The 27,208-nt window shown below is 41.7% G+C and overlaps 1 protein-coding gene across 2 annotated transcripts in view; it reads right to left on the bottom strand.

The window, feature by feature from the left end:
- Positions 1 to 27,208, bottom strand: part of NOL10 (nucleolar protein 10) — a 70,825-nt gene that overhangs the window by 21,380 nt on the left and 22,237 nt on the right. For both annotated transcript variants that reach the window (XM_045011272.1, XM_045011273.1), the window contains exon 13: positions 23,015 to 23,067. In XM_045011272.1, coding sequence (XP_044867207.1) covers positions 23,015 to 23,067 — 53 coding nt within the window. The remainder of the gene's footprint in view (positions 1 to 23,014; positions 23,068 to 27,208) is intronic.

The raw sequence follows: 27,208 nt of genomic DNA, 5'->3' as shown, positions 1-27,208 counted from the left end.
AAAGGTCTGTCAAATTTAGCAGGGTTCCTCATTTTGTTTAATCTGCTCTAATAACTAGCTTTATAAATATCCTTTGCTGTTTAGAAATTTGCAGCACTATCTTTTAAAGTCACGAGAAATAAGAATAAGGTCAATCTGTGATCAAAGTTAGCAACCACATCAAACATGGCAACTGGAGATGTACACTGGCATCGTTAACCATACATTTTACCCAGATTAGATCTTTCCTCGGAAGATCACAATTAATTTGTCTCTGACAACAGAAACAGCTGCCTACTTAATCAATAAGGTCGGATTAACCAAATCTCTATGGCTGTCTGAACAGCAGTAACCACTTGACTAATATGGGTAACATTCAGCAGAATGTTCCAGTCAGATATTTTTTCCTCCTTTTAGATCTTAAGTGTCTCCAATTATATCTCCTGTTTTCCCCCGCTTCAAAGCTAAATGAAAAGCTTTTAATAAAATTAGATTTCAGTCAACTGAGTACAAGTGTTCCAGCCTTTCATGCTAATTTAAACGGTTACTGCTAAATGTTGCTTCATTACCATAGCTAAAAGAAAGGACTTTTCCTAGTCATATGTTTTGTGGTTACTGATATTCTAGTTTTGGACACAATTCTATTTATTTTTTTTCTCTGTTACTGCTGAAAAATATTTTCTGTCAGCGTGATCTTAGCATAATAAAGTCGGTCTCCTGAGGAGTCTTTGAAATAAGTGGAGTTCTTAACTCATGTATATTTTAATCCCACAAAAAACTAGTCCTTCATAACATCCTGCTGTCACACTGCTTTAACAAATACAAGGTTCCTGCTTGTCACTTGGACAACTTTTTAAAAAACAGATCTCATCCATTGCTACGACACCACATCCTCAGGTTGTGTCCAACGAGATTTAAAAACTACAGGTTTATCCATTAAAGCACAGGTTACTTCAGACGCACAGTGAGCTCCAAAGGACATCTTAAATACAGTAGAATCTCAGAGTTACAAACACCGCAGGAACAGAGGTTGTTGATAACTCTGAAATGTTGGTAACTGAACAAAACATTATGGTGGTTCTTTCAAAAGTTTACAACTGAGCATTGACTTAATCCAGCTTTGAAATTTTATGCAGAAGAAAAATGCTGCTTTTAACCATATTAATTTAAATGAAACAAGCACAGAAACAGTTTCTTTACCATGTCAAATCTTTTTTTAAAACTTTTTTTTAGTAATTTACATTTAAAACAGTACTGTCTCTCTAAATACAGATATTCTTTTTTTAGTTTTACCACTTTTGTTTCTCCCCTCAAGCCCTTTGAAACTGAATTCCTGCCCACCCTTTGCTTTATAGCATGTTCTATTTTAATAAATTTACAGGAGTTTTATTTTCATCTTTAACTGTTAATCCCTTTCCTCCATTTACTTCCTCCCTTAGTTAAAACACATTCTCCTCTCTTCCAGCAACCACTCAAACAACCTTGGCCTTTCCATCTCCACAGGGCCCTAGGCACCATTAGAGAGTTTCTATGCTTCTCCCTACTCAGAGACAAATCGTCCCCTGGCACAAACACACACACTGTTGATGGGTCAGCAAGTGTTCTGGGAGCTGAGAGGGTCTGACTGTCCAGTTCCCTGTTACTAACACCACAGCCAGAGGAACAGAGACTCCTTCCCCACCTGGGGATCAGGCTCTGCTCTGAGAGAGGTGCTAGTTAAGTGGGAGGACTGCCTAGACTAAGTGGCTAATATGCCTGTGAACCGACATTGAGATAATTATACTAAATCCAAATGGAGAAAAATGCATTGAAATTTGCAATAAGGTCAAGAACAGGATAGCTGATGCAACTGCAGATACACAAGGAAATGAAAACAATGTGATGAAAACTAGACTCAAAGTAGAACGTTCCCAGTTGTACAATATTAACAAATGACATTTCTAATCCGTTTAGATGTCAATTTTAATAAAGTTAGCAAATTGTAAATCATTATGATTATGTAAATCATTAAATGTGTTTTTTATTCACGTTCTATATTTCTATAAACATAGAAATTTCAAAATCACTAGCAATATTCATCAAGAAGTAGAAGATTTTCAAAGGCACAAAGGGAAGTTAGGCACCAAACTCTCAGTGAAAAATCAATGAGAGCTGGACACCTAAGTCTCCCCGCTACAGTCTAATATGGACAAAAATATCTAGCCATTACATCTCTGATTCACCAGGCAAAGATGCAAAAATCAACAGACACAGTGCCTAGTTTCCCTAGTCCACATTATAGTGTTTGGGCAAAGAATTCTATCAGCTTTTTCACTGTTAACACAAGACAAAATGGGTCCTCTATTGTTGAAATGTTCTGAGATGTTCAACTGAGTTTTAAATATGCCTAAAACTTGTTCAAACATTAATTATAAAAGGGAGACAATTTCTGGTGGAATTAACCTCCCCAAAAAGATTATGTTACTGTAAATTAGATTTATTTTTTTTTTAGATTTAATATTCTTTGTATTTTAAAGGGCAATTAAACTAACATTAAGAGGATGATACTGTAATACAAGAGCCTCATTGTGGTACAGCTCTGATACAATGCAACTGTTAATCTATGTTGTTGCAGATGAATTTAATGAAAATAATTTAAAGAAAATGTATGAAATCCCTGCGGACTTCTCCTGATAATACCACACTGTTGTCCTCCCATTAACATTCCACTGAAGTTAATGAAATGTTAAGATACACCAGATATTATTTCAAAAGCACAGCATGTGCTTGCTAATCTGTATTTGGTACTTTTGATAGCAATTGAGCAGTTAAATGCTGTTTAACGAGTCAGTTTCATAATCAGCTCCATAGCTTCATTTGAGCCATAGAAACAACAGACCCAATCCCAAAAGGTGCTGAACACTCTAAACTCCTACTGATCTCACAAGGAATTTGAGGGTGCTCAGCACCGCACATGATCAAGCCGTATGAGATAAACAGAACAAAGTTGACTTTAAGGAGGGGAGAATACTATGTTAAGTGTCCGTTTGATGCAGTTTATGAGCCCAATCCCATACAACTGAAATTAACAAGAGTTTTGCTTTTGACTTCAAAGGAAGCAGAAGCGAGTCCCAAGTTCTAGTTTATAAAATGCCACATTATAGGACCCTAAAAAAGAGTTTATAGTAGAATTACCAAATTGTAAATGGGATGCTAGAAATTGCAGTAAGTCTTCCTACTGCACAAAAAAATATTTTGCGCTTATTTATCTACTGCAATAAAAATATTAAAATATATATTTACAAAACAGCAGAAATTGGATTTCCAAATGCAGTTATATAGTTTAAACTGCACTAAACTGCCCTGAAGGCAGAACACAAAACTAATTTGTAACGCTTCAAATTAACACTTCACATTTTACAAAACACACAAGGATATATGGGTTATCAAGTTATCAGTCAGTCGATCTTCAGATTCTTATTTTAGGTCAGTATTGATTAATGTGTAATCTTGTAAAACATCCATTTACTACTTTGTTATGGGTTCCACAGCATATATAGTGGTGGCTTTACAGGTGGGATTCAAAAGGGAGACTTCAGTTCCTAACTGCCACTATAGACGCCTAAGTCACTCCCCCTGCATTGCATAGGGAGCCTGGGCGCCTAACATAGAGTTGTGAATTCCACTTGGCAGCAGGGCGCCTAGATGGCAGGTGCTGAAATGCTCAGCACATCCTCCCTGTGATTCCCACCTCAGCTGCCTAGTTAACACCATATAACTTGTGTTTCCAGTCTTCATATTAAATAAGCCTCTCTTTTAGGGGTTTCCAAACTGGTTATTTATCTTGGAATGCAAGATCTTAGCCATGTGGCAAAACTGTATTAATGTATTTAAAAAATAAATAAAAACAAAAAAAAATGTGCATCAGATTTGAATAACTAGTTTAAACAACAAAACAGCCTTTTACTACAGCTTGACAATGCAGTCAGATTTGTCTTCAACAGGCAACACACAAAATTATCTAATGGTGGTCTTCAAATTAAGGTGGAACAGAATTGTTCTTGGTTGGTCAGAGTCTCATTTACAGTAAGGTTTGTCTACACTGCAATGTACGCCCAGGGTTCAAACTCAGGCTCAAGCCTAACCCCCCTTCATCATAAATTGTGCTAACCAAGGGATCGGGCCCAGGCTCCCAGTAGCCCTGGAGTCAAGCTAGGACCCAGCGTTCAACCCCTACTGCTTTTCAGTGTAGGCACAGCTCCACTTGTCTCGTGCTCTGGGAGTCTACCAAAAGTATTGCACAACTCCACAGGCTCACTTTCTTTATCCTCGGTCAAGTTTGGTGGATTGTCAAGTTTTCCCGCACCGTCCCACGAACAAATGGCTACAGCAACCACACTTTGGGAGGGCACTAGGAAGTCTGGGATAGGGGGGAGGGGAGACACTCAGGCCCACATAATGCAGCATATATGCTGGAGCCCCAGGTTTCAACAATTCCTACAAGTTACAATTGCATAGACAGACACTCAAGACCTAAGTTAGACCCTGGGTCTGCTAACTCAAATTCTACTAACCCTGGACTTACACTGCAGTACAGACATACTCTAAGGCAACTTTACATTGCTCTGGTAATACACAGGGGTCTTAAAATGGATGCCAAATGTAAGATATTCTCATGGCAAGGCCCCTTTACGCTGCCAAAATGTGGTTAAAAGGAGCCTTAGTGTAAATGAAAACCTTGCTCCTTATGTTTGGAGAACAAATTGAGGAAAACTTTTTAAAACAGAAGGTTCTCTAACAAATGTGGATTCCTGTACAGTTTTTACTGTGTATTTAGCCTGACAGACTAGAATAGTTATGAAAGGTATACCGTATATACTCGTTCATAAGCCAAATTTTTTAGTAAAAAAGGGAAGCACCAGAAACCGGGGTCGGCTTATGAACAGGTATAGAGAGAGAGAGGTGGGACACAACCCCTCCCCACCAACAGAGAGAGCAAGGAGAGGCAGCACAGCCAGCAGAGCCAGACGGGAAGAGGCAGGGCCAGAGTCTCTCCACTTCTGGCCACGCTGCCCTCCGGGGCTGGCAGGCTGCAGCCATGCCACTCGGCCCCACTCCCCAGAGCAGGCTGTGGCTGTGCCACCCTGGCGCTGGAGCATGCTGTGGCCACAGCAACCAGCCCAGCCCGCTGGAACATGCTGCGGCCGCGCCGCCCGGTCTGACCCACTGGAGCAGGCTGCGGCCACACTGCCCAGCCTGCCAGAGCAGCTCCAGCCAGGTCACAGACATCCTCCCCTGGCCCTCTCCAGATAAGGTGGGAAGGGATGGGATGGGATGGGGAGAGTGTGGGGGGGTCCTGGGCTAGGGGTGGGGTCATGTGTGGGGTGGTCACAGGGGTTACTCCCCTGACTCCCAGCTTCTGCCCCCAAAAGTTACCCCACCAGTTGCTGTCCCGGCCCATCAGGGTAAGCAGCTGGCGCGTCGGGACACTTTGTTTACTTAGGTTTACCTCCGTGCCTGCAGACACTCAAGGTAAACAAACCATCTCGGACCACCAGCCGCTTATCCTGATGGCCCACAAGCCAAAGTGTGCTGACCTCTGAATTATAGGGTTGGCTTATGAACAGGTTATAAAAAATTTCCATTTTTACTTATCCATCTTGGGGGGGTCGGCTTATAAACAAACCGGCTTATGATCCAGTATATACGGTATATTCTTTAGACTCTGATGATGCAAGTTCATATGCCCATGCAGAGCCCCAGTTACTTCAGAGACCATCCATGTATATGAGTTTACTGGATTAGGGCTTTCATGCAAAACTTGTCTTAATGTATCTATATTTTTAATTAACATTAAAAAATTACTTGTTAAATTTTCAATAGGATGCACTTGTTAAAATGTTAAGTATGTCTAAATGGGCACATAATTACACTTGTACATGCTTTCAGGTTTCAATAGAGCTCTTAATTGCAGAGAGACTACAGCAAGCCTCAATGAGGAAGGAGAAACAAATGGGTGACCCTCGGGGTCTGGGTGGTGATTTAAATGTGCAATTGCATTTTCATCATAATTAGTTCTCTAATTGCACAACCAAGTTTAGTCAACGCACTTGCATGAGTAATTTATTATGACTCACATAAACAGTATATTTTTAATGCTTTCTTCTCTATTTCTTAAAATTAGAGGTACTGATCTGAATGTGCAACAATTTTCCATCAGCTGTATTGAAAAGGCAAGAGAAGGAAGAAGGCATTTTTACTTTACTAGCCAAGAACAGAATGTTGTGCACCAGCATTTAAACAGGGAGACAACATCCCACTATCATGACCCTGGGGCAGTCGAGGGCACAGGTAAAAAGACAGGCTGAACTTGGTGTGAAACAATGCACTGTGGAATAGCAGAGGGACGACTGAAACGTTAACCCAAAATACAGACTGCACAAAAGTTTTCCCACATTAATTTAATTTTGAAATGAACTTAACCAACTTTCAACGTGAATTATACAATTTGCACTAACTAGCCAGTTGATTCAGAAGAAGAATTGCATTGCGTGGACGCAGTCCACTTTAATTTATAAAACGGCAGTTAAGTCTGAAATAAAACCGATATGCAAACAAGCCTTTAATGTTTCCAAGTTATAGCTCTGACAGCATTGCTTTTTATTTCTTTTTAACTTTTTAGGCTGTAATTCATGGTATGGGTCTGACTTCAAGCACAAGAACAGCCTTCATTTGCTACCTTGTTTAGTTGGAATCTTAATGAAAGACAAAACAATCTTCTACTCATTTAGTGCAATAAGCCTAAACCGTAGGTCAAGGCATTCCTGTTTTCAGATACAGTCAATGATGAGAAGGACTAGTCTTTTATCCATTTTCCATCAACTATTATTTTTCAACCATCTCATAATAATCTGTATAATCAATCTCTTCTTATCTATCGTATAAATGATCAAAATCAGCCTTTCCAGTCAAGAGTACCTCTGCAATCATATCATGATTGACCTCGAGACTCTGACACCTCTCTGGTTCTAAATTCTCTGTTCTGCTACCCTATCTTTTTGGCACTACTGAGTCAGGCTGCTCAGTAATTTTTATAAAAATCCAATAAAGCATGAAATGTATGTTTCCAGACTTCATTTATATTTACAGTGTAGGAGGAACCAGAGGCCCCATGGGGTCCCAGTATGAGATATCTCCAACACAGACACATAAGAAACAGTCTCTGTCCAAAAGAGCCTAAAATCTAAGAATCTTGTGCCTTTGTTAGCATATGTCTGACCACATCTCATATATAGCCCAGATCCAACACTTATATCCATGCTCAGAATTTTGCAAAATCACATGGTGTAATAAAAATCAGATATCAACTGTAATTTGCTACCTTTGAGTTCCACAGGCTCGTCCCTGATTTCTCTCAAATCTGCTCTTTCCAACTTAATCTCTAAAACCAGCTTGAACTCTGCAAACTGTTTCTTTGGCAAGTACTCCCAGTTAGTTTAATGCAGCAACCTGCCTGAATAAGGGTTTGTGGGATTGGCCCCATGTCTCTCTCCCACAAATTTCTATTTTTTAACATTTCACATTCTCATTAGACTCAATATGTGGGAGATTTAACACTATAACCATAATCACATCTTCTCTTTAGTCAGCCAGGAGCATATTGGAATGCAGTTTTAAACAAGAAATCAGATGTGAGAACCCCACATTTCACTTTTTGCGGCATACCACTGGCAGCAATATCACAGCCCGTGTGAGTTTAGGTCTGATGGTCCCAGACTTTCCTGCTATTATAAACGAGGGGACAATTCCAAATTGGATCAATTTGGATCTCAATCCAAGTATGTCCAGTGTGTCTTAGCAGCCCTTTTTGGTAGATTATTTGTAAATCATATTGAGGAAAGGGAAACAAACTAACTCCGCTGTGCCTGCATACTCTATTTTCTTAGAATAGGTGGCACAGATCAGACATTAGGACCCAATTACAATTTTTCTACATTTGGGAAAACCAGACTTCACCTTCCCCCAGAAAACCACATTTTTCTTTGGATCCATATCCTTTGCTCCCGTCCCTCCACCAGTCAAATGAGAAATTTAAAATTGGCTACAAGCATATCGCAGCATTTTTGTTGGGCCTTTCATACCGGAGCTCTCCAATTATCTCTTTATCCTTTCCACCTTCAGGTTTAGACACCATTCAGCCCATTCAGTTTTCTATCTCAGGAGGGAATTGCATTAGACGACTATTTTTTCCCAAGTGATTCTTAAGCCTTCTACCTCTGAATTAATTTACAAGGTATTCTCAAAGACATTGCTGCAGATATTTTGACATCAAACAGTAAAACCTGACTTCCATAATTCTTTTATATGCCCTGTCCAGCATATGAGACCGACTTCTGAGGATTTACAAGAGAGTAACAGGTCACTTGTATATAAAGTAGGTCCAGTTTAATTTTCTCCCCTACCAAAAGTTCATTCCCTGTAGTTTAAGCTAGTGTGTCACTAGCTCAAAAGTCATGACAAGATAGGAAAGCTATGTTCTCCCCAACCCCACGGAAAATCTCCCCCATGCATAAACATTCATATGCTGAAAACCTGGACAATGCGTTACAAGAGTTTTGCCAAAACACCACTTTTTGGTTTTGCTTATTCAGCATGTCAAAGAATGCCACACTCTTATTAAAAAGTTTTTCTACGTTGATACACAGAGACTGCTGCAAGAACTTGTACAGATTTAGTGTAGTGTGTAATATTTAATATCTTCCCATTCTGGTATTATCTGATAATAACTATTACTTTTGTTAATCCTGGCCAGTTTGACTTTACAGTTTTATGCATCATATCCTGTGCTCTGCCAGGGTTTTGCAGTCAATTATTCACTGACAGGACCAACTTCACATACTGTGGGTGACTTCTGGGATTCTGATTAAAATAATGGATGCGTTGCTCATCGTCTGTGGGAGCAGCCTGGAGGAAAAGGAATCACTAAGAGTTTAAGTAATAGTTTTTCAGAGTAGACAGGATAGTCACTCCTTAAAAAAGGTAAATAAAATTAATAGAAGCCTCTTTTCGAGGCAATTTCCCTTTGTTTCTTCCTTTTAATGCATCATTTATTCTGCTCTTATTAGTTGTTCTAACAGCTGTCTTTTCAGATCTTCAAGTGTCCCCATAGTAACAAAGTCATTAATTAAAAAAAAAAAAAGTATTCTTGTTCCTCTGTCACAGGGGTGGGCAAACATTTTGGCCCAAAGGCCACCTCGGCACTGCGAAAATGTATGGAGGGCCAGGTAGGGAAGGCTGTGATTCCCCAAACAGCCTGGCCCTCGTCCCCTATCCACTCCCTCCCACTTTCCACCCCCTGATTGACCCCTTCGGAACCCCCGACCTATCCACCCACACCCCCTGCTCCTTGTCCCCTGACCACTCCCTCTGGTGCCCCCCTTCCCCTAGGGAACCCCCGACCTATCCAACCACCCCTGCTCCCTGTCCCCTGACTGCTCCAACCTCTATCCACACCCCCCACCCCCAGACAGCCCCCTCCCCGAGGACTCCCATGCCTATCCGACCACCCCTGCTCCCTGTCCCGACTGCCCTGACCCCTATCCACACACCTGCCCCTTGGCAGCCCCCCATGGGATTCCCACACCTATCCAACCTCCCCGTTCCCCGTCCCCTGACCGCCCCCCCAACCTCTGCCCCACCCAACCGCCCCCAAGACCCTTCCCCCGAGACCCTCCCCTCCATACCATGCTGCTCAGAGCAGCAGGAGCTCGCAGCCCCGCAGCCTGGAGCCAGCCACACTACCCGCACTGCCCAGCAGGAGCGGAGGGCCAGAGCGCTGGCGGCACAGCATGCTGTGGGAGGACAGCGAGAGAGGGGCCGGGGGCTAGCCTCCCTGGCCGGGAGCTCAGGGGTTGGGCAGGACGGACCTGTGGGCCAGAGGGCTGTAGTTTGCCCACCTCTGCTCTGTCATCTCCAACTCCGCTCTCTCCTTTTCGTCGTCACCCCGTTGGCCCTGGTTGGTGACATTTTTAGTTTATTGTCTTACCTTTTTAGTTTTAGGTTCTGGTTCCTGGTCTCTAGTATTTTATTATCCAACATCTTGTTACCACTTTCACTGTTTCCTACATTATGTCTGGATTTGCAGATCTTTCTTTTCCCTAAAGAAGTTTTTAAACGTTCCTCTACTTGTGAGGAACATATTGGGGCCAAATTCACCATTGCTGTCAGAAGCTGCAAGTCCATTGAAAACTCTTTTGTCCTTCTATAGTACCAGATTCAGTTTTCATCTTTTATGACTTGCTTTTCAGTATACCAGCGGTGGTTTTAAGGGACCATCAACAGGATTTTAAGTTTTCACCATAGTCCCTTTCAGATTTTGATATGAAGACAGGGGAAAAGGAAAATCTATGTAGATATATACCTGACATACCTGAGAGTAAAACAAATTCGTTCCCATTCATACTGGGCTTGCCACACATCCAAGGAGGAGTAGCTCCCTACTGCTTTAACTCTTGAAGAGGCCTTTGATAAGATAAGAGGATGGGATGGGGGGAGAAACGGGACTAAAATCCCAGTGGCTCTTCATTAGATAAACTGATCAGTTGAAGCTAAGAAGGGCTGTGGGAGCAGACAGGGTTAGTGACACTCAACATTCCTTTTACCGTATGCCTGACTATTACTTCTGCACAATCCTCAGCTTGCTTAGGTGCAGCATCTGAGCTGGGCCTAATGAAGATCCTCCTACTAGACCACTATGCCCTGCAGCCACACCTATAACTGTGTGTGCTTGCACACACTTGTGGTGCAGCAAGTGCAGCTACATGAACAGGTATGCAAGAGTACCCAAGCACACTGATTGGAGTACAGGCTGCCAGTGAACTTAAAATACAAAACAAAAACAAACCCTGACCACAAGCTTCACGCAGAGTCTCACAAACCGAAGTGGAAGGAGAGTCAAAGGCTCACTAAAGACTTCATTAATCCAATCTAATGAACTTGAGAAGCACTAACACTATGATCATGGATTCCAATATAAAACCTTCTGATAGATAAGTTGCCCTAAGTGAGCTTTTTTTGTTACCTCATTTGAAATTTGCAGAAATTTCCATTTCCAATTAGATCTGGAACCTACAAAACTATTTATATTTACTAACTTCTGAATTTCTTCTTCCTGACAGCCACTGATCTAAAAATTGATAGTGACACACCAACAGCAGGAAAGCCTAGCAGATGAAAATGCTAAACTAAAGTAGGAGACACACTGGCTTTGCATCAATAGAAGCACTTTAGTCTAAAAAAAGCACACACGTTTCATAAGTGTCATTTTTAAGCACAAGATTAGTATGTTTTAAAAAGGATGATTGTACAATTTGTAGAGGCCATGTATGGGGCCCACCATGCTGCTCAATACTGTCTCATTGTTTCTCTGTCTTCTCCTTTCTGGGTCCATATTGTCTTAGACTGTACAGTATGTAACACAATGGGGTCCTGGTCCCTGACGAGAGCTCCTAGGCACTACAGTCATAAAAATAAATAATACTTTTCATAAGCTTTACAACCTCTAGGGTATTTGTATCCTGTGTGTTTTCCGATTGCTGTGCTGAACAGAATATTCATGTTAAGGACTAATAATTGGTGTGTGTTTTCCTCTTTTCATGGGCAATCTAGTTAACTAAGAAAATAATTTCCATCTGTTTGATATTATTTAGACACAAATACACTATAATATTCTGTGGGAACACAAATCCCACAATACCCTCTCCTTCTTACTCTAAGGGCTGTTGTTGGTGCAGGACACAGTGGAGCTTTATACTTGCAGAGGGTTCCCCTACAGTGGGAAGTTTCCACTGGCTACCTCCACTTGAATTAAGGCAAAGAAGCCTTTGCAGACTGGAGAATTTGACCCAGTAACTTTGAACATTGGCAGAGCACTTTTTCCTTGTTTTCCCAAGTGTACCGAAGAAACCCTTGGGTGCACAGGATACTATGCTCATACAGTATGTTAGAGGCACAAGGATAGCACCTCCCGGCCCAAATGTGTGTCTCATTTATCTTGACCACCAGCTGCATGGTAATGTTTATACCAAGACCCAGTTTGCATTTTTAATGCTGGCAAACACACAGATGGTTTTAGAATATTATCCATAAAACTTGTGTGTTATTGTTTCCTGGTCAGCACTATGCTTCCATAGCCTCCGTGACTATTTAATCCCATTGTTCTTCATAATGAAGTGCAGCAACCCAGCTCATACGTAATTTTCTGAAAGACCTTTCTCCACTAACAGCATTTTAAAATCCCAGGGGATAGAACATGGCACGGACTGTGGCAGAACACATTTAATGAAGACCCTCCACTATTTATTTTTTAAAAAGCTTCTTTCAAGATTCCACTCTTTAAAGCTGTTCTAAATTTTAGAATTTGTCATTTCAAAATACAAAAGAATTCCATTACAAGAGTATTTTTAGTGCAACATTAAGACTAAGGGTAGCTCAGAACCCAACTTGAAGCAGGAAAATCTAAAGAATACAGGAAAGGAACACAAGAGACGGAGTTCAATAAGCTTGTATTAGTTTATATTGTATTATAGAGGCCAACTGATAAAAGTTGCTAAGAAGAGTTATTTCTAGAAGCCAGAAATGGAAAGCTCCATCAGGTCATCTTGTCCTTAGCCCTGTTCTAAGTCAATTAGAGCAACAGGGGGTCTGACACCTTTCTTAGGCGACTACTCTAAAGTATATTAGACTTTCCACTGGAATTAAATGTATCAAAAACATTTAGTCTACGTATTGTTGTGGAGTCTGAAGTGTCGGCCATGTTCAAGGGAATCCTGCGGGGCGGGGGGAGGAGTAATGGGAGGTGTGTGTGAGAAAGATGACAAAGGATCAGGAATACCAGGTCTAGTGGTATGTCTTCTAGCTTGTGTAACTGAAAGATTAGTTGGGAATCTGGTGATGAGCAAGTGTGTGCTAAGCCACTGTCATGGCAATCTAATTTCTTCCCTCACAATGTCCTATTTTATAAGCCTTGAAGGAAGACTGGCATATCAGTTCTCACAACTCCAGCCTGATAATACACAGAGAAGGAGGGGTAACTGTCGGGGTCTCCAATTATCTGTTCAGATAACGTAGAGATGTCCAGCATAAACTGGTAAAATGTAAAAGTTTATTCCTGCAACTGTACATAGCTGAGTTTCAGTTAGTGACCAGTTAGTGATTTGCAATAAGTTCTTTTAATAGCTTTTCTGAATATAAAAACAGTTTTCAATATAAAAATAAAATATGTAATTCCTAATGTTGGCTTTCATCCATCTGCTGATTGTATTTAGCGCACAGCTTTTGGCGTTAGAAATGGGAACACATCTTTATAGCCTCATAATCCTGTGACTGTTGGTTTATAATTATGAGGAGTCATAATCGAGGAAGGATTTAGCTTAATAGTAAGACACACTATAATATAGTATAATCTGTATAAATTACTCACAGGAAAGAGTAATCTACCCGATACCTATATGAGTTGAAACTACGTAGAGGGTGGGTAGCAGCACAAACATTTAAAGTTACCCTCCAGAGAAAAATCACAAATGCTTGTTTTATTAGAAGGAGTCTACCATGACAAATATCCAGTTACTCTTTTTTATGTACTGCTAGACAACACCAGTTTCTAAACTCTCCCTCCATCATTATTACATCCTTCAAATACTTGCAGATGGTTTCCTTCACCCTTTCATTGGCCAGAGCCAAGTAAATTACTGCACTGTCTCTATATTTGCATAAACATGACAAAGAAAAACACACAGAGAGTACAAGGTCAGATATACTGAACTACCAAGTGCAACTTTTAAAGAGATGCTTGAGGTTCAAATCTTCTGCCTCCTTAGAGAAGGAAAAGAGAAAAAAACCCAAGAACTATTTTTATTTTTAAAATGAGAACCTAAGAATAGAGGTCCCTATACTACTGATTTCTTTTCAAACCAACTCTCTGCACATCTGTGTAAAAGATATTCAGCTAAGTCAGACCCACAGAATCAATTGGCAGGGTACAGCCACTATCTGTAGGTCAACGACCCCCCATCTACCCAAACTTTACAACAAATTCTGTCCAAGGAATTCTCTTCTCTGCAATAGCCCAGTTACAGTGCTCCACATACAAGCTGTAGCACATGGGGGTGAAGTGGGGTGGGTGTCCTAGACAAGACTGGTTGTGGGGCCACAGCATGTAGCACTGCCAGGATTCTGGGGAGTACTGCTGCCTCTAGGCAGCAAGGGACAGACTGCCCTCCTGGACTACTGAAGTTATTCCGGGGGCCATACCCCTCTCAGTTTTATGCTTCACCCCTCTAGAAGCACACTACAAAATCTCTCAGAAAATCAGCATCTGCATGTATGATGGTGAAGGAAACGTACCATGTAAGTGGCAAAGAATTTACTTCGGTCTCAAGCCCCCTCCCTGCTACCAAGCGAAAGGTGGAGTCTGCAGGTCAATTAAAAAATTCTCATGCACATTATTTAACCTTCAAAAAGCAGGAGTGCTCTGCAATGAAAATTTGTGCACAACTTGGAATATCAAATCTGCTGGAGAAATGATAGAGAACACTGCAATTAAGGACTCAAAATTACTGGTCCCTTCTAACTCACAGGATGACTGAAGATACTTGCTTTTTCCTTACCACAGTTACAGTAAAATTTGCTAATTGTCTAGAATTTAGTCTGAAGGACTTTTGATATTATAATATTCAATAATTGTTATGAATGTAAAAATTGGAGCACAAAAAATAGTGGCCAAGTGTAATGTATTTTGTAAGGAATGTTGTCCTGTTTAACTAAGCAACCTGAGCTGTTTGGTGTAGTCTGCATTTAGAGTCAGTGTAGTAGTGTCAATTTAAAATGGACAATTAATTATTGGATTATCGTGTATTAGATATAATGGGAATACAAAGGCTTCATATACTTTCATAATGCATCCACGTGATTTTAGCTGAACAACTCCAAAAAGATTCCACAGGATGACCAGGAAATTGCTTTCTGAATCTCACACATTGATGCTTTTGGTATTATGCTTACAAGGGTGTGATTCTTCTGAACCAATTAATGGTGATGGAAAATAGAGGATTTCCTTTGTTGGGAATATGCCCAATGTGCTACTTTTCAGCCTGAAACCTTCAGGTTAAAGATAGGAAGCTCACACTTCCGTCTGCATAGACAAACAATTTTTTGTGTGTGTTAAACTTGTTAACATACCGTAAGACAGGCCACATATTGTTCAACTAAAACTCATTTCATAGTGTATTTGCTCAAACTCATGTTTAAGATATCAGGATGATATGGATAGAACTTATTTTCAAGTTTACACAACAACCAAATACTTTAAAGAGGATGATGTATCAAGACTTAAAACAACTTAATCTTTGGTTTTTAATAAGAAATGATTTTCTTAATAGTAAAACAATTTGTGCTTCTAACGTCACCACCCTTTAGCCCAAGGCTCCCAAAACATCTTTGTCAGCACTAAACTGATGAGGCAGGAATTTTCCATAACATTTTTATGAATGGTATGTACCACAGTGACTTACGTGACTATCCAGTGGGTGCACAACAACAGTTAAAATGCACCTGGAGCACAGTGGGACGCATGAGGTGTTTAGGTCATTCAACTGCCTAGGGTGATATGAATGGGTCCTTAAGGACTGGCTGAAACCAACCCATATCAACAGAGGATCCCTAAAGACAATGGTAACCTCAATCGCCAGGACACTCACACCTAGCAACCAACAGCCAAGAGGCAGGAGATTGCCCCCATGGCCACTCCACCTGTAGGGAAGCAGAGAAAGGCCCTGAGCCAGAGAACAAAATGGAAAGGCATCAGGCGGCTGTGGTAAAAGCTGGCCTTTGGAGAGACAAGACTGACAAAAGGACAGAGAGAAAGCAAACCAAGATGGTTCCTAGCACAGTTCAAGGCCAAAGCTGTCAACCAGAACCTTTTAAAGATACTGCTTGGAAAAAATGAATCAAGGGGCAAAATCCCCACAAGATAATCTTGAAGCATTTTCAAGTTTCAAGATAATCTTGAAAATGCTTCAAGATTATCTTGTGGGGATTTTGCCCCTTGATTCATTAACATTTTAACATTTTAACTGTTGTTGTGAACCAGGAAAGGGCTAAGGAATCAAGTTACTTTCCAAAGCCACCTGAAAGGCAAAGATGTTCTAGGAAGTTTTAGAGACTAACATCTCTTCCTTGCACCAGAAGCTAAACTGCTTCCAGTCAGAGAAGCCAGTCTATTTGGCTGTATGCCAAGACTTTAGGAAAATCAACAACTTCTAAAGCAGACACACCTTTAATTTTGAAAAATTCCACCCTCCTCTTTTAACATTCAAACCAATACACTAGAGTTTCCAGACTTGGTATAAGTATGTAACCCCACATCAGTTGTCTTTGAGTCTGGGAAACGAGAGTCAGTCTGCCTTGAGATACTTAAGCAAGGACTGACTACGTCAGTGTATCCAGTTTTGAAGCATCAGTATTAAACAGCTTCAGCCCCTTGCTTTCCTTAGCACTTTGTTCAGCAGAGATAACTTGCAGGAACCTGTTCCATAGCATCAAAGAGGCACAATACTTTGCACCTGCACAGACTACTTCAGCCTTGATCTCAACACATAAATGAACCTGGTTCACAGATCAGACCACCAGGAGCAATATCATCACTAGGGTCCTACCAAATTCAGGGTCGTGAAAAACGTGTCATGGACGATGAAATCAGATCTCCACCATGAAATCTAGCTATTGGAGAGGAGGGAAAAGGAAGGGAAGGGAAGCAAAGGGCAGAGCTGGAATGCATAAACAGGAAAATCTTTAGTAGGGGTAGAGAGGTTATTTTACCTCTGCATTTGGCACTGGTGCAACCACAGCTGGAATATGGTGTCCAGTTCCGGTGCCCACAATTCAAGAAAGATGTTAAAAAATTGGAAAGGATTCAGAGGAGAGCCAGGAGAATGATTAAACAATTAGAAACATCCTTTATAGTGATTGAGCTCCTTGAGTCTATTTATCTTAACAAAGAGAAGATTAAGGAATGACATGATTATAGTCTGTAAGTACCTACATGTGGAACAAATATTTAGTAATGGACTCTTCAATCTAGCAGAGAATGGTATAACACAATCCAGTGGCCAGAAGTTGAAAACTTCAGACTGGAAATAAGGCATCCATTTTTAACAGTGATAGAAACTGTAATTAATTGGGACAGTTTACCAAGGGTTGGGGTGGAGTCTCCATCCCTGACAATTTTTAAATCAAGACGATGTTTTTCTAGAAGATCTGCTCTAGGAATTATTTTGGGCAAATTCTATGGCCTGTATTATATGGAAGGTTAGACTAGATTATCAGAATGGTCCCTTCTGGCCTTAGAATTTATGAATGAACTGTTCCTCCTTACAGGGACTCCAGGATATTTGTAAGTGGATTTCTGATCTCAATTAAGCATTCAGCACTAACTTATGATGTAGACAAGCATCTGTCAGACTGGCATCTGCACAGCTGCTTCAGTTTCAAAGTATAAAAACATTAAGAACTTTTTAAAAATGTACAACAAACTGATTTTTTCAAATTGTCAGTTAAGACAAGCCTTATACAATTGCTCCAAAACTTTACAAAACAACACTTATGAAATGGGAGAAAACTGAGAACATCCCACATATTTCACCCATATAACAGTCATCAGCCGGGATGGGAATCCAGGACCTTTGGCTCCAGAACTGAAATGACAAATCTCTAGGAGTTGTAACAGTATTATGACTGCTCTGAGCTAACAGCTGGAGAATGATCTAGTCACACAATCATTTTATTACACCACACAAGAAGCTGCAGGTGGATGAACGTAATTTTAACAACATCAAGGAGTAAAGACTGTGTTAAACAGAAAACTGGTCAAAACCTCAAATGTGGAGCAATTGTTATCCCTCCATAATACAGAGCCTCTCATTTTCAGTGGTAAAACATCTACCTCACAGAGATGCCCTGAGGATTTACATGTCAGCAATCTTATATCCATAATTTGTAGGTAGAAACACACACAGCCCTGGATTCTAACCCTGGTTGTCACTATATATACACATCATATGATCTTTCAGAGACTCAATTTCAACATCTCATTTTTAAATGTCGATAAGAAAGTTTTTCTATCTCATAATGATAATTTAAGACTCTCAAACCCTTCTATCAGGGGTTCTGAAATCCTTGAACAGATGGCATTATGTAAATAGAGGACAGACTAGAGGATCACAGTGGTCCTTTCGGGCCTTAAAACCTATGAATCGATTTATCTGACAGTTGCAATTAGAGCGAAAGTTTCTGGTTCCGATTTCAGATCTCAGTCCATTGGACCTCCCTGCCCCAACGGAGTTTTTCCTCCTCATTTCCCTGGCAGCAGTCTCTGGGTACACTACTGGCTCAGTGCACACTTTTAACATCAATAGCCTTCAAATATCCCAAAGCACACATATCTTTAATTTCAAGCTTCCTGAGGCACACATCAAACTATGTATCAGGAAGCCAGCTGATGGGATGCAGGTTCTAAATGTCTGCATAAGCTGTAGGTAACTATTAAGCTGCTGCCAAACTGCCCAATACAGTTCAGAGGCACTTGCCTTCATTAAGGCCAACAGAATAAAGCAAGAATGGAATTTCTAGGCCAGGCCCTTTGACATATAAACCAAATAAAACTAAAACATCTCATCAAGGGCCAAATTCCACTTGGCCTTTATACAGTGCTGGGAGGGAGTAAGGAACCATTAAAAGGTCTACACAAGGCCTTGACAGAACTGCAGTCTCTGGGCCCGGGGGCATATAGGCATTGCTCTCTTACAACTATTCTGGGGGTAGATGCTGCACCCCAAAAGGGGTAGCGATGGGGTATAGAGCAGGCAAATCCATGACTATCCTGGCTACATATATGAGTGTAGCCGCATCTGTGTTCTTGTGTACCAGGGAGCTCCTGAAGGCATCCTGCCTCTGTGTTCCCTTTGGGACATGACTAAATGTTATCTAGGGTTGCCAAGTGTCTGGTTTTTGACCGTAAAGCCTGGTAAAAAAGGGTCCCTAGCAGCTCCGGTCAGCACTGCTGACTGGACCACTAAAAGACCGGTCAGCGGTACAGCAGGGCTAAGGCAGGCTTCCTGCCTGCCCTGGCTCTGTGCATCTCCCAGAAGCAGTGACATGTCCGGCTCCTTGGTGCAGGGATAGCAAGGGGGCTCCGTGCACTGCCCCCACCCCGAGCACCGGCTCTGCAGCTCCCATTGGCCAGGAACCAATGAGAACTGCAGCGGTGGTGCCTTCAGGCGCAGGCAGCATGCAGATCCCCCTGATGCCTCCGCCTAGCAGCCAGACATGCCGGCCATTTCTGGGAGCCACCTGAGTTAAGCGCCTCCCGAAGCCCGTACCCTCTCGTGCACCCCAAACCCCTGCCCCAGCCCTGAGCTCCCTCCTGGAGCCTGCACCCCAAGCCTCTGCCTCAGCCCCCTCCTACAACCCCAACCCCCTCATCCCTGGCCTCACCCCGGAGCCCACACCCCCAGCTGGAACCTTCACTCCCTCCCACATCCCAACCCCCTGCCCAGCCCAGAGAAAGTGAATGAGGGTGGGGGAGAGCGAGCGACAGAAGGAGAGGGGATGGAGTGGGCAGGGCCTCAGAGAAGGGGGAAGGCCTCAGGGCGTGGCTGGGTGTGGGCAAGAGTGTTCAGTTTTGTATGAGTGGAAAGTTGGCCATAAGGTTATCCCCTTTCCCCACAAAACAGGTATGTGCCTATATGGTACAAGTTAGCCCTAATTTTTAAGCAGTGCGGTGCAACAAACTCTTCTATCTCAGGTACTTTGCCCAATTAGTAATAAACTTTGCACTAAAGGTTGAGGCATACTCTCCAACCCCTAAATCTTCAAATCAGCATCACAGTCAGAAATCTAGTTTTGGCCTTCAGAATGGAGATGCCAGAGTGTCTCCATAACGTTGTTTGTCTATTCTGTCTGTTCCCGGAACATCAAACTTGCTTTTAACAGTTGCAGGCATAGCACCAAAGCATTACACAGATGAACCTCTAGAGTCCCTTCAAATGCTCCCTGACCATCACCAAAACAGTTGCCTGTAGCTGTTCCACTATGCAGGTTTCAAAAAGCTTAAATTGTTACTAGTATAATAGGGCATTAAGAGACACCTGAAGACGACAGCAGCTAAAGTTAAGACAGGCAACAACCTTCTGAGCAAACTGGTAGGTTAGTCATGGGGTGCTCGTGCTCCAACTTTGCAGATGTCAGCTCTTGCTATCTCTTATTTGGCGGCAGAGTACTGCGCACCAGTTTGGAGTTGATCGTCACACATCAAACTCATGGATATGCAATTACATGCCGCCATGTGCCTCATCTCCGGCACCCTGCGTCCGACTCCACTTCTGTGGCTTCCAGTTCTGAGCAATATTGTTCCTCCTCATATCAGACGAGAGATTGCCACTGGCAAGTTACTGGAGAGAGCACACACCAAACCAAGTCTCTCACTGCACAATAACCTTTTAAAATCACCAGCTGCATGTTAGCTGTCACGTTGCCCATTATGGCCTCATCCACCACGCCAGGAAACACTCTGGCGATAGAAATGGGTATCTGTTATAATCCCCAACCAGTCCCTCATTGCCGACCCCACAATCTGCCTGCCTGGTTCTGACCTGCCCCGTTGCCAACGGTCCCTGTTGAACAGGTTCCGGACTGGGCAAAGTCTCTGTGCAGCTAATCAGTATTGCTGGGGCCTCCATGACAGCCCTTTGTGCAGCTGCGGCGCAACACAGACGATGACGGACATTGTCGATGAATGCCTGCTGACTAGGTTCAGCAGTGGCCTAGGAGGACTGTATCACGCCACTGAAGATGCCATCACTTGGCTAGATGACTAGGCACACGCTAAATAATTAAGAGACAGGATCAGTTGAACGGATTCTATTTTAGTGTGGCACATTAAACTATCCCCAAAGGTTCTGAAGGAACATTGCCTTGTACATTAGTAAGTCCTTTCCGCTGGCATTTATTTGGTTGTGAAACTAAAGGATAATAAATCAGCTCTTGTTTGCGTCTCAAAAAGACAGGACATCTGAAGCACTATTCATGCCTAACTTGCAGCAAATAAATAAATTAAGCCCTTATCTATTCGTAAAATTGAATCCTGGCTCAAACCAATCCCAGAAAAGTCAGAAAACTTGCCTGGGGAAAATTGGACTAGTTAGAACAGCAAGTTGCTGGGTCTTGGAGGTGAAGATCTGCTCAGAGTAGCCACCGAGTAAAGCAATTTTTGTCTCTCTGCAAGGAAACCATCACATCACTCAGGACGCCAGAAAGTATGAAGAAAAATGCAGAAAATGGGGGAAAGGAGAAAATTTTGAGCCTAGGCTAATGCTGACTGTAACTGGAATAATGTGTGCTCTACACAAGTACATATGCTACGTCATTAGGGAACATCTGGCTACGCGTGATTTACATATCTCAGATATACTCTAAAATATAATGCAAAATGTTGTATTCTGAAACACTGTGTAAATTCAACAGTCCTGGGAGGATTTTAAAAACGGCAGACTTTTGAGATGGCCAAAATGGATTCTCTTTTTAGTTGTTTTACAATTTATACAAAAGTGTACTCATTGGAAAGGAAATTAGCCAAAATAAGTCTTAATATAGCATTTTGTAACACAGCATGCCTGTCCATGAAAAAGAAGGCATACATGCAATGTGTTCATTATGAAACAACATTGGGTTTGTCACTGCAAAACCCAGCACCGTCACAATAGAACATAAGTAAGTAACTACATCTGTAAAGCATATGCAACATTCATAACATGTACAAAAAAGATTCTGCAACATATTCAGGATGTTTTCAAGCTGTTTTAGAGACAAGCAGTACAGTCACTAAATTAGTCAATTGAACTGGAAACACTGACAGGACACTAGATTGAAACATTTTTAACACAACTTCAATCTTCCTAAAGATAGAACTTTGCAATAACTCATATGCTACCACAGAAAGCTTTCAAACTACATGCTGGACTCAGAAGGAACAAATTATTGAATGAACAATTATAATTAAGGAGCCAATCTGTCCAGCAAGTCAGATTTGTGGAAGGGCAGCATTGCCAGATTGTTGAAAAGGCTTAGTGGTCCTATCTGTGCTCAGCTATACCAACATTTTTGGTTAAAATGCATGATCTAGAGCCAACATGAATATAATGATTGGTGAAAGGCCTATCTATTTTCAGAGGTGGCCTCCCTTTTTGCGTGTAAAATTGCTCACATGTATATTTGCACCTGAACCCTGCAGAGATAGAGACATGTGCACACACTTTAAAAAGTCCAAACCTGAGACTAAAATGCAGGCGTAACTGTATGTGAGCAACTGGAGATTGGGTACAAGCCTGGCTAAAATATACCTCAAGATTGAGGATATATTTAAATTTCTGAAATCAAAAGCTCCAATTCAAATAGGACATTCGGTAACCAGGTGCTAAGAACTGCCACCAACATAGAAATGGCTGAGAAAGCAGCGGCCAGGGATATAGTGCCTATAGCTGTACTATGATGCTAGGGTAATTATTTCAGAAGACAGTTTATATCTTGACGGTAAGCTCCACATTTTATATTTAATGATCTATCTTAACAAGTTGATAGAAAATATGCAGATTTTCTCTCTTGGGCTCAGACTGGATTTCCCACTGCCACTAGTCAATTTAGGAATTGTTAAGAGTGTGGCATGCTTCAGGGTTGATTTTCAATAAAATAATGATGTAATATAAATACACCACACTTTGTTTCCAATACCTAGTTTAGCATGAGATTAAGCAATAGATTTTACTTATAAATTATTACACATGCCTAGAAGCCTTATTTATAGATTTCCAGAATGAATTCAGTCTGCACACAAAATTTACTACAGAACAATCTGACAAGAAAATGAGCTACATTAAAGTGCTGACAGTTTAAAAAACAATATTTCATAAATATTTCTAGCAGGGCCAAACTTATTTGCATTACTTACTGGAATGTAGTAGATGTTCATTTTAGGGTCTTCATTGGCTGTCAGCAGCATTCCTAAAGAGCAACACAATTACATGGTGTAAACAATGGCCATAAGAGACTAGCTTATCTATTTTATCATTTTATTTAGAAATGTTTGAAGAAAATTGGTCCTATTCAGTACAAAGCAGATTTGTACATCAATTCCATTGCCTTTACGGGGCTTTAGGACAAACGAATTTAACTGCAAATTTTATTAAAATAAAACAAGACTAAAAAGGAAGTTATTAGAATAGCAATCTGAGTAAACATGAAAGATCTTTGAGAAAAAAAATAGTGATACTACAGCATATCTAAACAGAACTGATTAGGACTTGAATAGCGCCTGCCAACTGCACCCCAAGTAAGTTGATTATCCCTGCCTCATTGCCCTATTTAAAAAAATCCCACTATTGCCAATACTGGTTCATCTCCACCAATGTGAGCACTGTTATAAGCCCTATTGTATGTGGGCTGCCAGGTGCTGCTACTGTCCTCTCACTCTGCATAGAAGGCGTCTAATTAATACTGTGCTTAACATGGCCAACCCCAGTGGAGATGAAACCATGTTAATTCTGGGGTGACATTTTTGAAAAATTTCCCTCACATTGATAGGGTCCTCATCTGTAGCAATTTTTAATTTCCTGTTACTTGGGGATTTATAGACCGTCTCAGTGACGCAACTGCCATTTACAGTACTGGTGATGATCCAGGATACATCATTCTGGGAATCAGAGGTATGGTCTAAGTACAGAAGTGGGCGCCAGGATCTTGTGACTCAGATGGAAACTGCATTTATGTTGTTGTTGAACAAGCCAGTTTACTGCTGTACCTCAATTTGTGCTACTTTAAAATGGAAAATACTTACCCGTACAGAGGTATTGTGCAGACTGAAATGCTTTGAAGATGAGAAGTGAGGTACAACTGTCAAGTATTATTAAATCTAAGCAGACTCAGAACTGGCAACAGGCTTTGTGCAAGTTTGATGTGACAAATGATATGCTATACTTTCCCCCACAAAACTAGTCAGTAAGGGCATTCAGCAGATATTTCTGCATTTATGTCATTTTACTTTCCTAAAAATGACCTTTAAATAATACAAATAAGGAAAAGCATGAAGGGGGGAGTGTGGGGAAAAAAAATATCAATCAATTTAGATAACTTTCTGACCTAAAAATGTTCTAAAAGATTCCACTGAGACTATGAATAACGGGATCAATCATCATGTAGCCAGAGGGGAGAAAGACAATTTATACCCAAATAGAGGCACACAATAAATATGATAATCCCTTCCGGCCAATCCCTTTATTAAAAATACACAATGCAGTTGGACTCTAGAAGACCGAAAAAGGGCTGGATATTTCTGGCATACCAAGAGAGTCACAGTAGCAAGGTTAAAAACCAAGCCCAGGAAAGTTTACGGGCAACCTAAACAAAATCAGAAAGATTTATGGTATATTTCATGGATTAACAGTGCCTTGGAGCATTAGCATTTCACTGCCACTAGAAATGGAAAAACAGTTCATTCAATGAACAGGGAAAACCCCAAAGACAGAACAGTAGAAGCAGTTTACCAATTATGCCTAATGCTTCAAAGAAGACAGTAAAGGTAAGCATCTTTGGGAACCTTCCACCAAAAATTAGAGGAGGAAACAGTTTCAGGGACAGTACCTGGGTGTATACTACAGGGGAAATTTGAGAAATAGAAAAGGAGAGTCTTAATCAAAGAAGTCTCCTATTCATGTTTCTGCTGTCTCAGCTTGTTAGCCTTGACCATCCTTCATGAGAAGAGAGACACACCTATCAAACCACAGACCAGACTAATCTTATATGCAAGAGATTTCACAGACTGGAATAAGAAATAACTCTCTTTTCAATGGGAAGTATTAAGTTTGAAAAAAGCAAGTTCTTTAGAAAAACTTACAATGAACAGAAGCAGATGGGGCAGAGAGACTTCTACTCAATGGAAATATGATTATGTCTCAATCAATATTATACACCCAAAACCTTAGTTAACACAACTTAGTTAACGCAGAGTTAAGGATGGCCAGTGGTGCCTCATGCCCTCCAAAAATGTGGAGAATGGCTGAATTTAAACCTCTGAAAACCAGAAAGTACAGATAACGTATATGCCAACACAACCTTAACTCTGCACCCCCACCCCTGAGATGACTGGGAATTATCTGCATGCATTCCAGCTGCCTTCACTGAGGTATGTGTAGTTGTATCAAGTGGTGGAGGGATAAGCTGAGCAGCTTGGCAAAACTGTGGTTGTGATACAAGGAGATATACAGAAGGAGTGATCTGAGCCTCTCTCCAAGGCACCACGTGAATGTAAATGAAAGTACAGTGTTTGATGGAATCCTGTGCATAAGGGCGAAGGGGTTGTACAATTTAGCAAGTTTCTTGTTGCGTCTGTGGAGAAAGCTGTGTCTGAGTGCAGGGCAGGTATAGGTAGCTCCTGGCTAGTACCTCTCAACTGAATACAAGTTTTGCCTTAGCAAACATAAGGTATTAAACTCTGTGCTACAGTAATCACGTGCCCTGTTCCCTGAGTGTTCTGCACTAACTGCAAAGGCAGATTGCTAGGAGGCAAGTTATGGGCACGCTGGAGCATCACTCCAAGGGCAGAGTTAAGACTGTAATGGATTGCACCTTAACTCTGCTTCCTTGTTTTCAGAAGTTTGCATTACTGTAACTCTATTTCCTGGTTTTCAAAAGTTTAGCCACTCTCCACATTCCAGAAAGGTACAAGGCACCACTAGGCAATCTTAATTCTGAGATAATGGATGTTGGGGACATTTAATTTCCTTGTTTTTATTAAAAAAAAATTCTTAGCATCTCCATGTACCATAGTCCAGCTCTCCCTTTCCACTGCCTCTGGCTCCCTAGCAATAATTACCCTGGCCACAGAATGCACTCGCCACATGTTAATCCCTTCTCTCCCTGCTATCTTCTCATCGTCTGTCTCTGCTGTCCAAGACAGCCTGGTTCTCCCTCCCCAAGAGTCCTCCCCACAGAGAGGCAGGTGTCAGGGTGGGAGCTGCAGACTGAGGAACTAGTGAGAGACTGCAGGACCAGTATAGGTACTAGCATGGAGTCAGTGGGGACATTTTCTGAGGGGATGGCCAGACACCTCTTGCCGCTCCCCATCCTGGACTCAGCACTGTATACTTGGTGCATTTTCCATGCATGCTTGTTCTCAGCTCACTACGCAAAGGAGCAGGATCCTCCCGCCCCCCCACATCCTGGCACACACATGAGGGCAGACAGAGGAATTCAGATCCTCCAGGGGAACCATGGTCCTCACAGATACCAGGTCACATGGGGGGATATGGAGAGGAACAAACTCCCCCCACCCAGATTCCAGCACACACATGGCGGGGGGGGAGGAAGCAGCCGCAGATTTCCCCAGATGGCACATACAGGGGAACAGGGAGAGGGACTCAGAACACAGAAGGGGAGAGTGAAGCTGACAAGCCCCCAACCTCTAATCCCCCACCCACTTCCTGCCACTCATCCCGCCTACCATCCCTAATCCCCACTCCCTTCTCTTGGCCTGACATCCACAATCTCTTGTCCCTACCATCCTTCCATTTATCCCCCCTCATCACAGCCCCAGACCCCTCTCCTCCTATTCGCCCCATACCTCCAGCAATACTCCAACACCCTCCTATATTACTCTTCACTGCTCTGAGCCCTTGTATTCCCTAGCTCTGCACCAACAAAGTTATAAGAATCTAACAATGTTATGAGCACCTTGTATGCAAAAAATATTATAAGAACCAGATTTTGTAAAATGCTGTTTTTTTCCAGAGGGGCTGTATCTCAGGAACCCCTTACTCTTATGAGCCCAAACAAGGAGAACTACCACCACCCAGACCTCTATGAAGCATAGCAAATTTCAAGACAATCCAAGAAGGCATGCAGATTATAAAGTGCACCTGAATCTTAACTATAGCAGAGCTGGCTTGCTGTATAACAGGCAAGACCAAATTGAATTGTAAGACAGTAGTGTCATAGCCATGACGTAACATGCCAATGACATGGTAGATTTTACTGCGAAAAGAGTCAGCCCCTCTTACCCTCTCCCAAAACAAAAGTGAATCAAAGGATATGCCTACCGCCAAAGAACCAATCTGACCACAATTTTCAAAAATTTGTTTTTCAACAACAA

Source organism: Mauremys mutica, chromosome 3 (assembly GCF_020497125.1).
Source record: "Mauremys mutica isolate MM-2020 ecotype Southern chromosome 3, ASM2049712v1, whole genome shotgun sequence".
NCBI lineage: Eukaryota > Metazoa > Chordata > Testudines > Geoemydidae > Mauremys > Mauremys mutica.
This window is presented reverse-complemented; position numbering and strand designations above follow the sequence as displayed.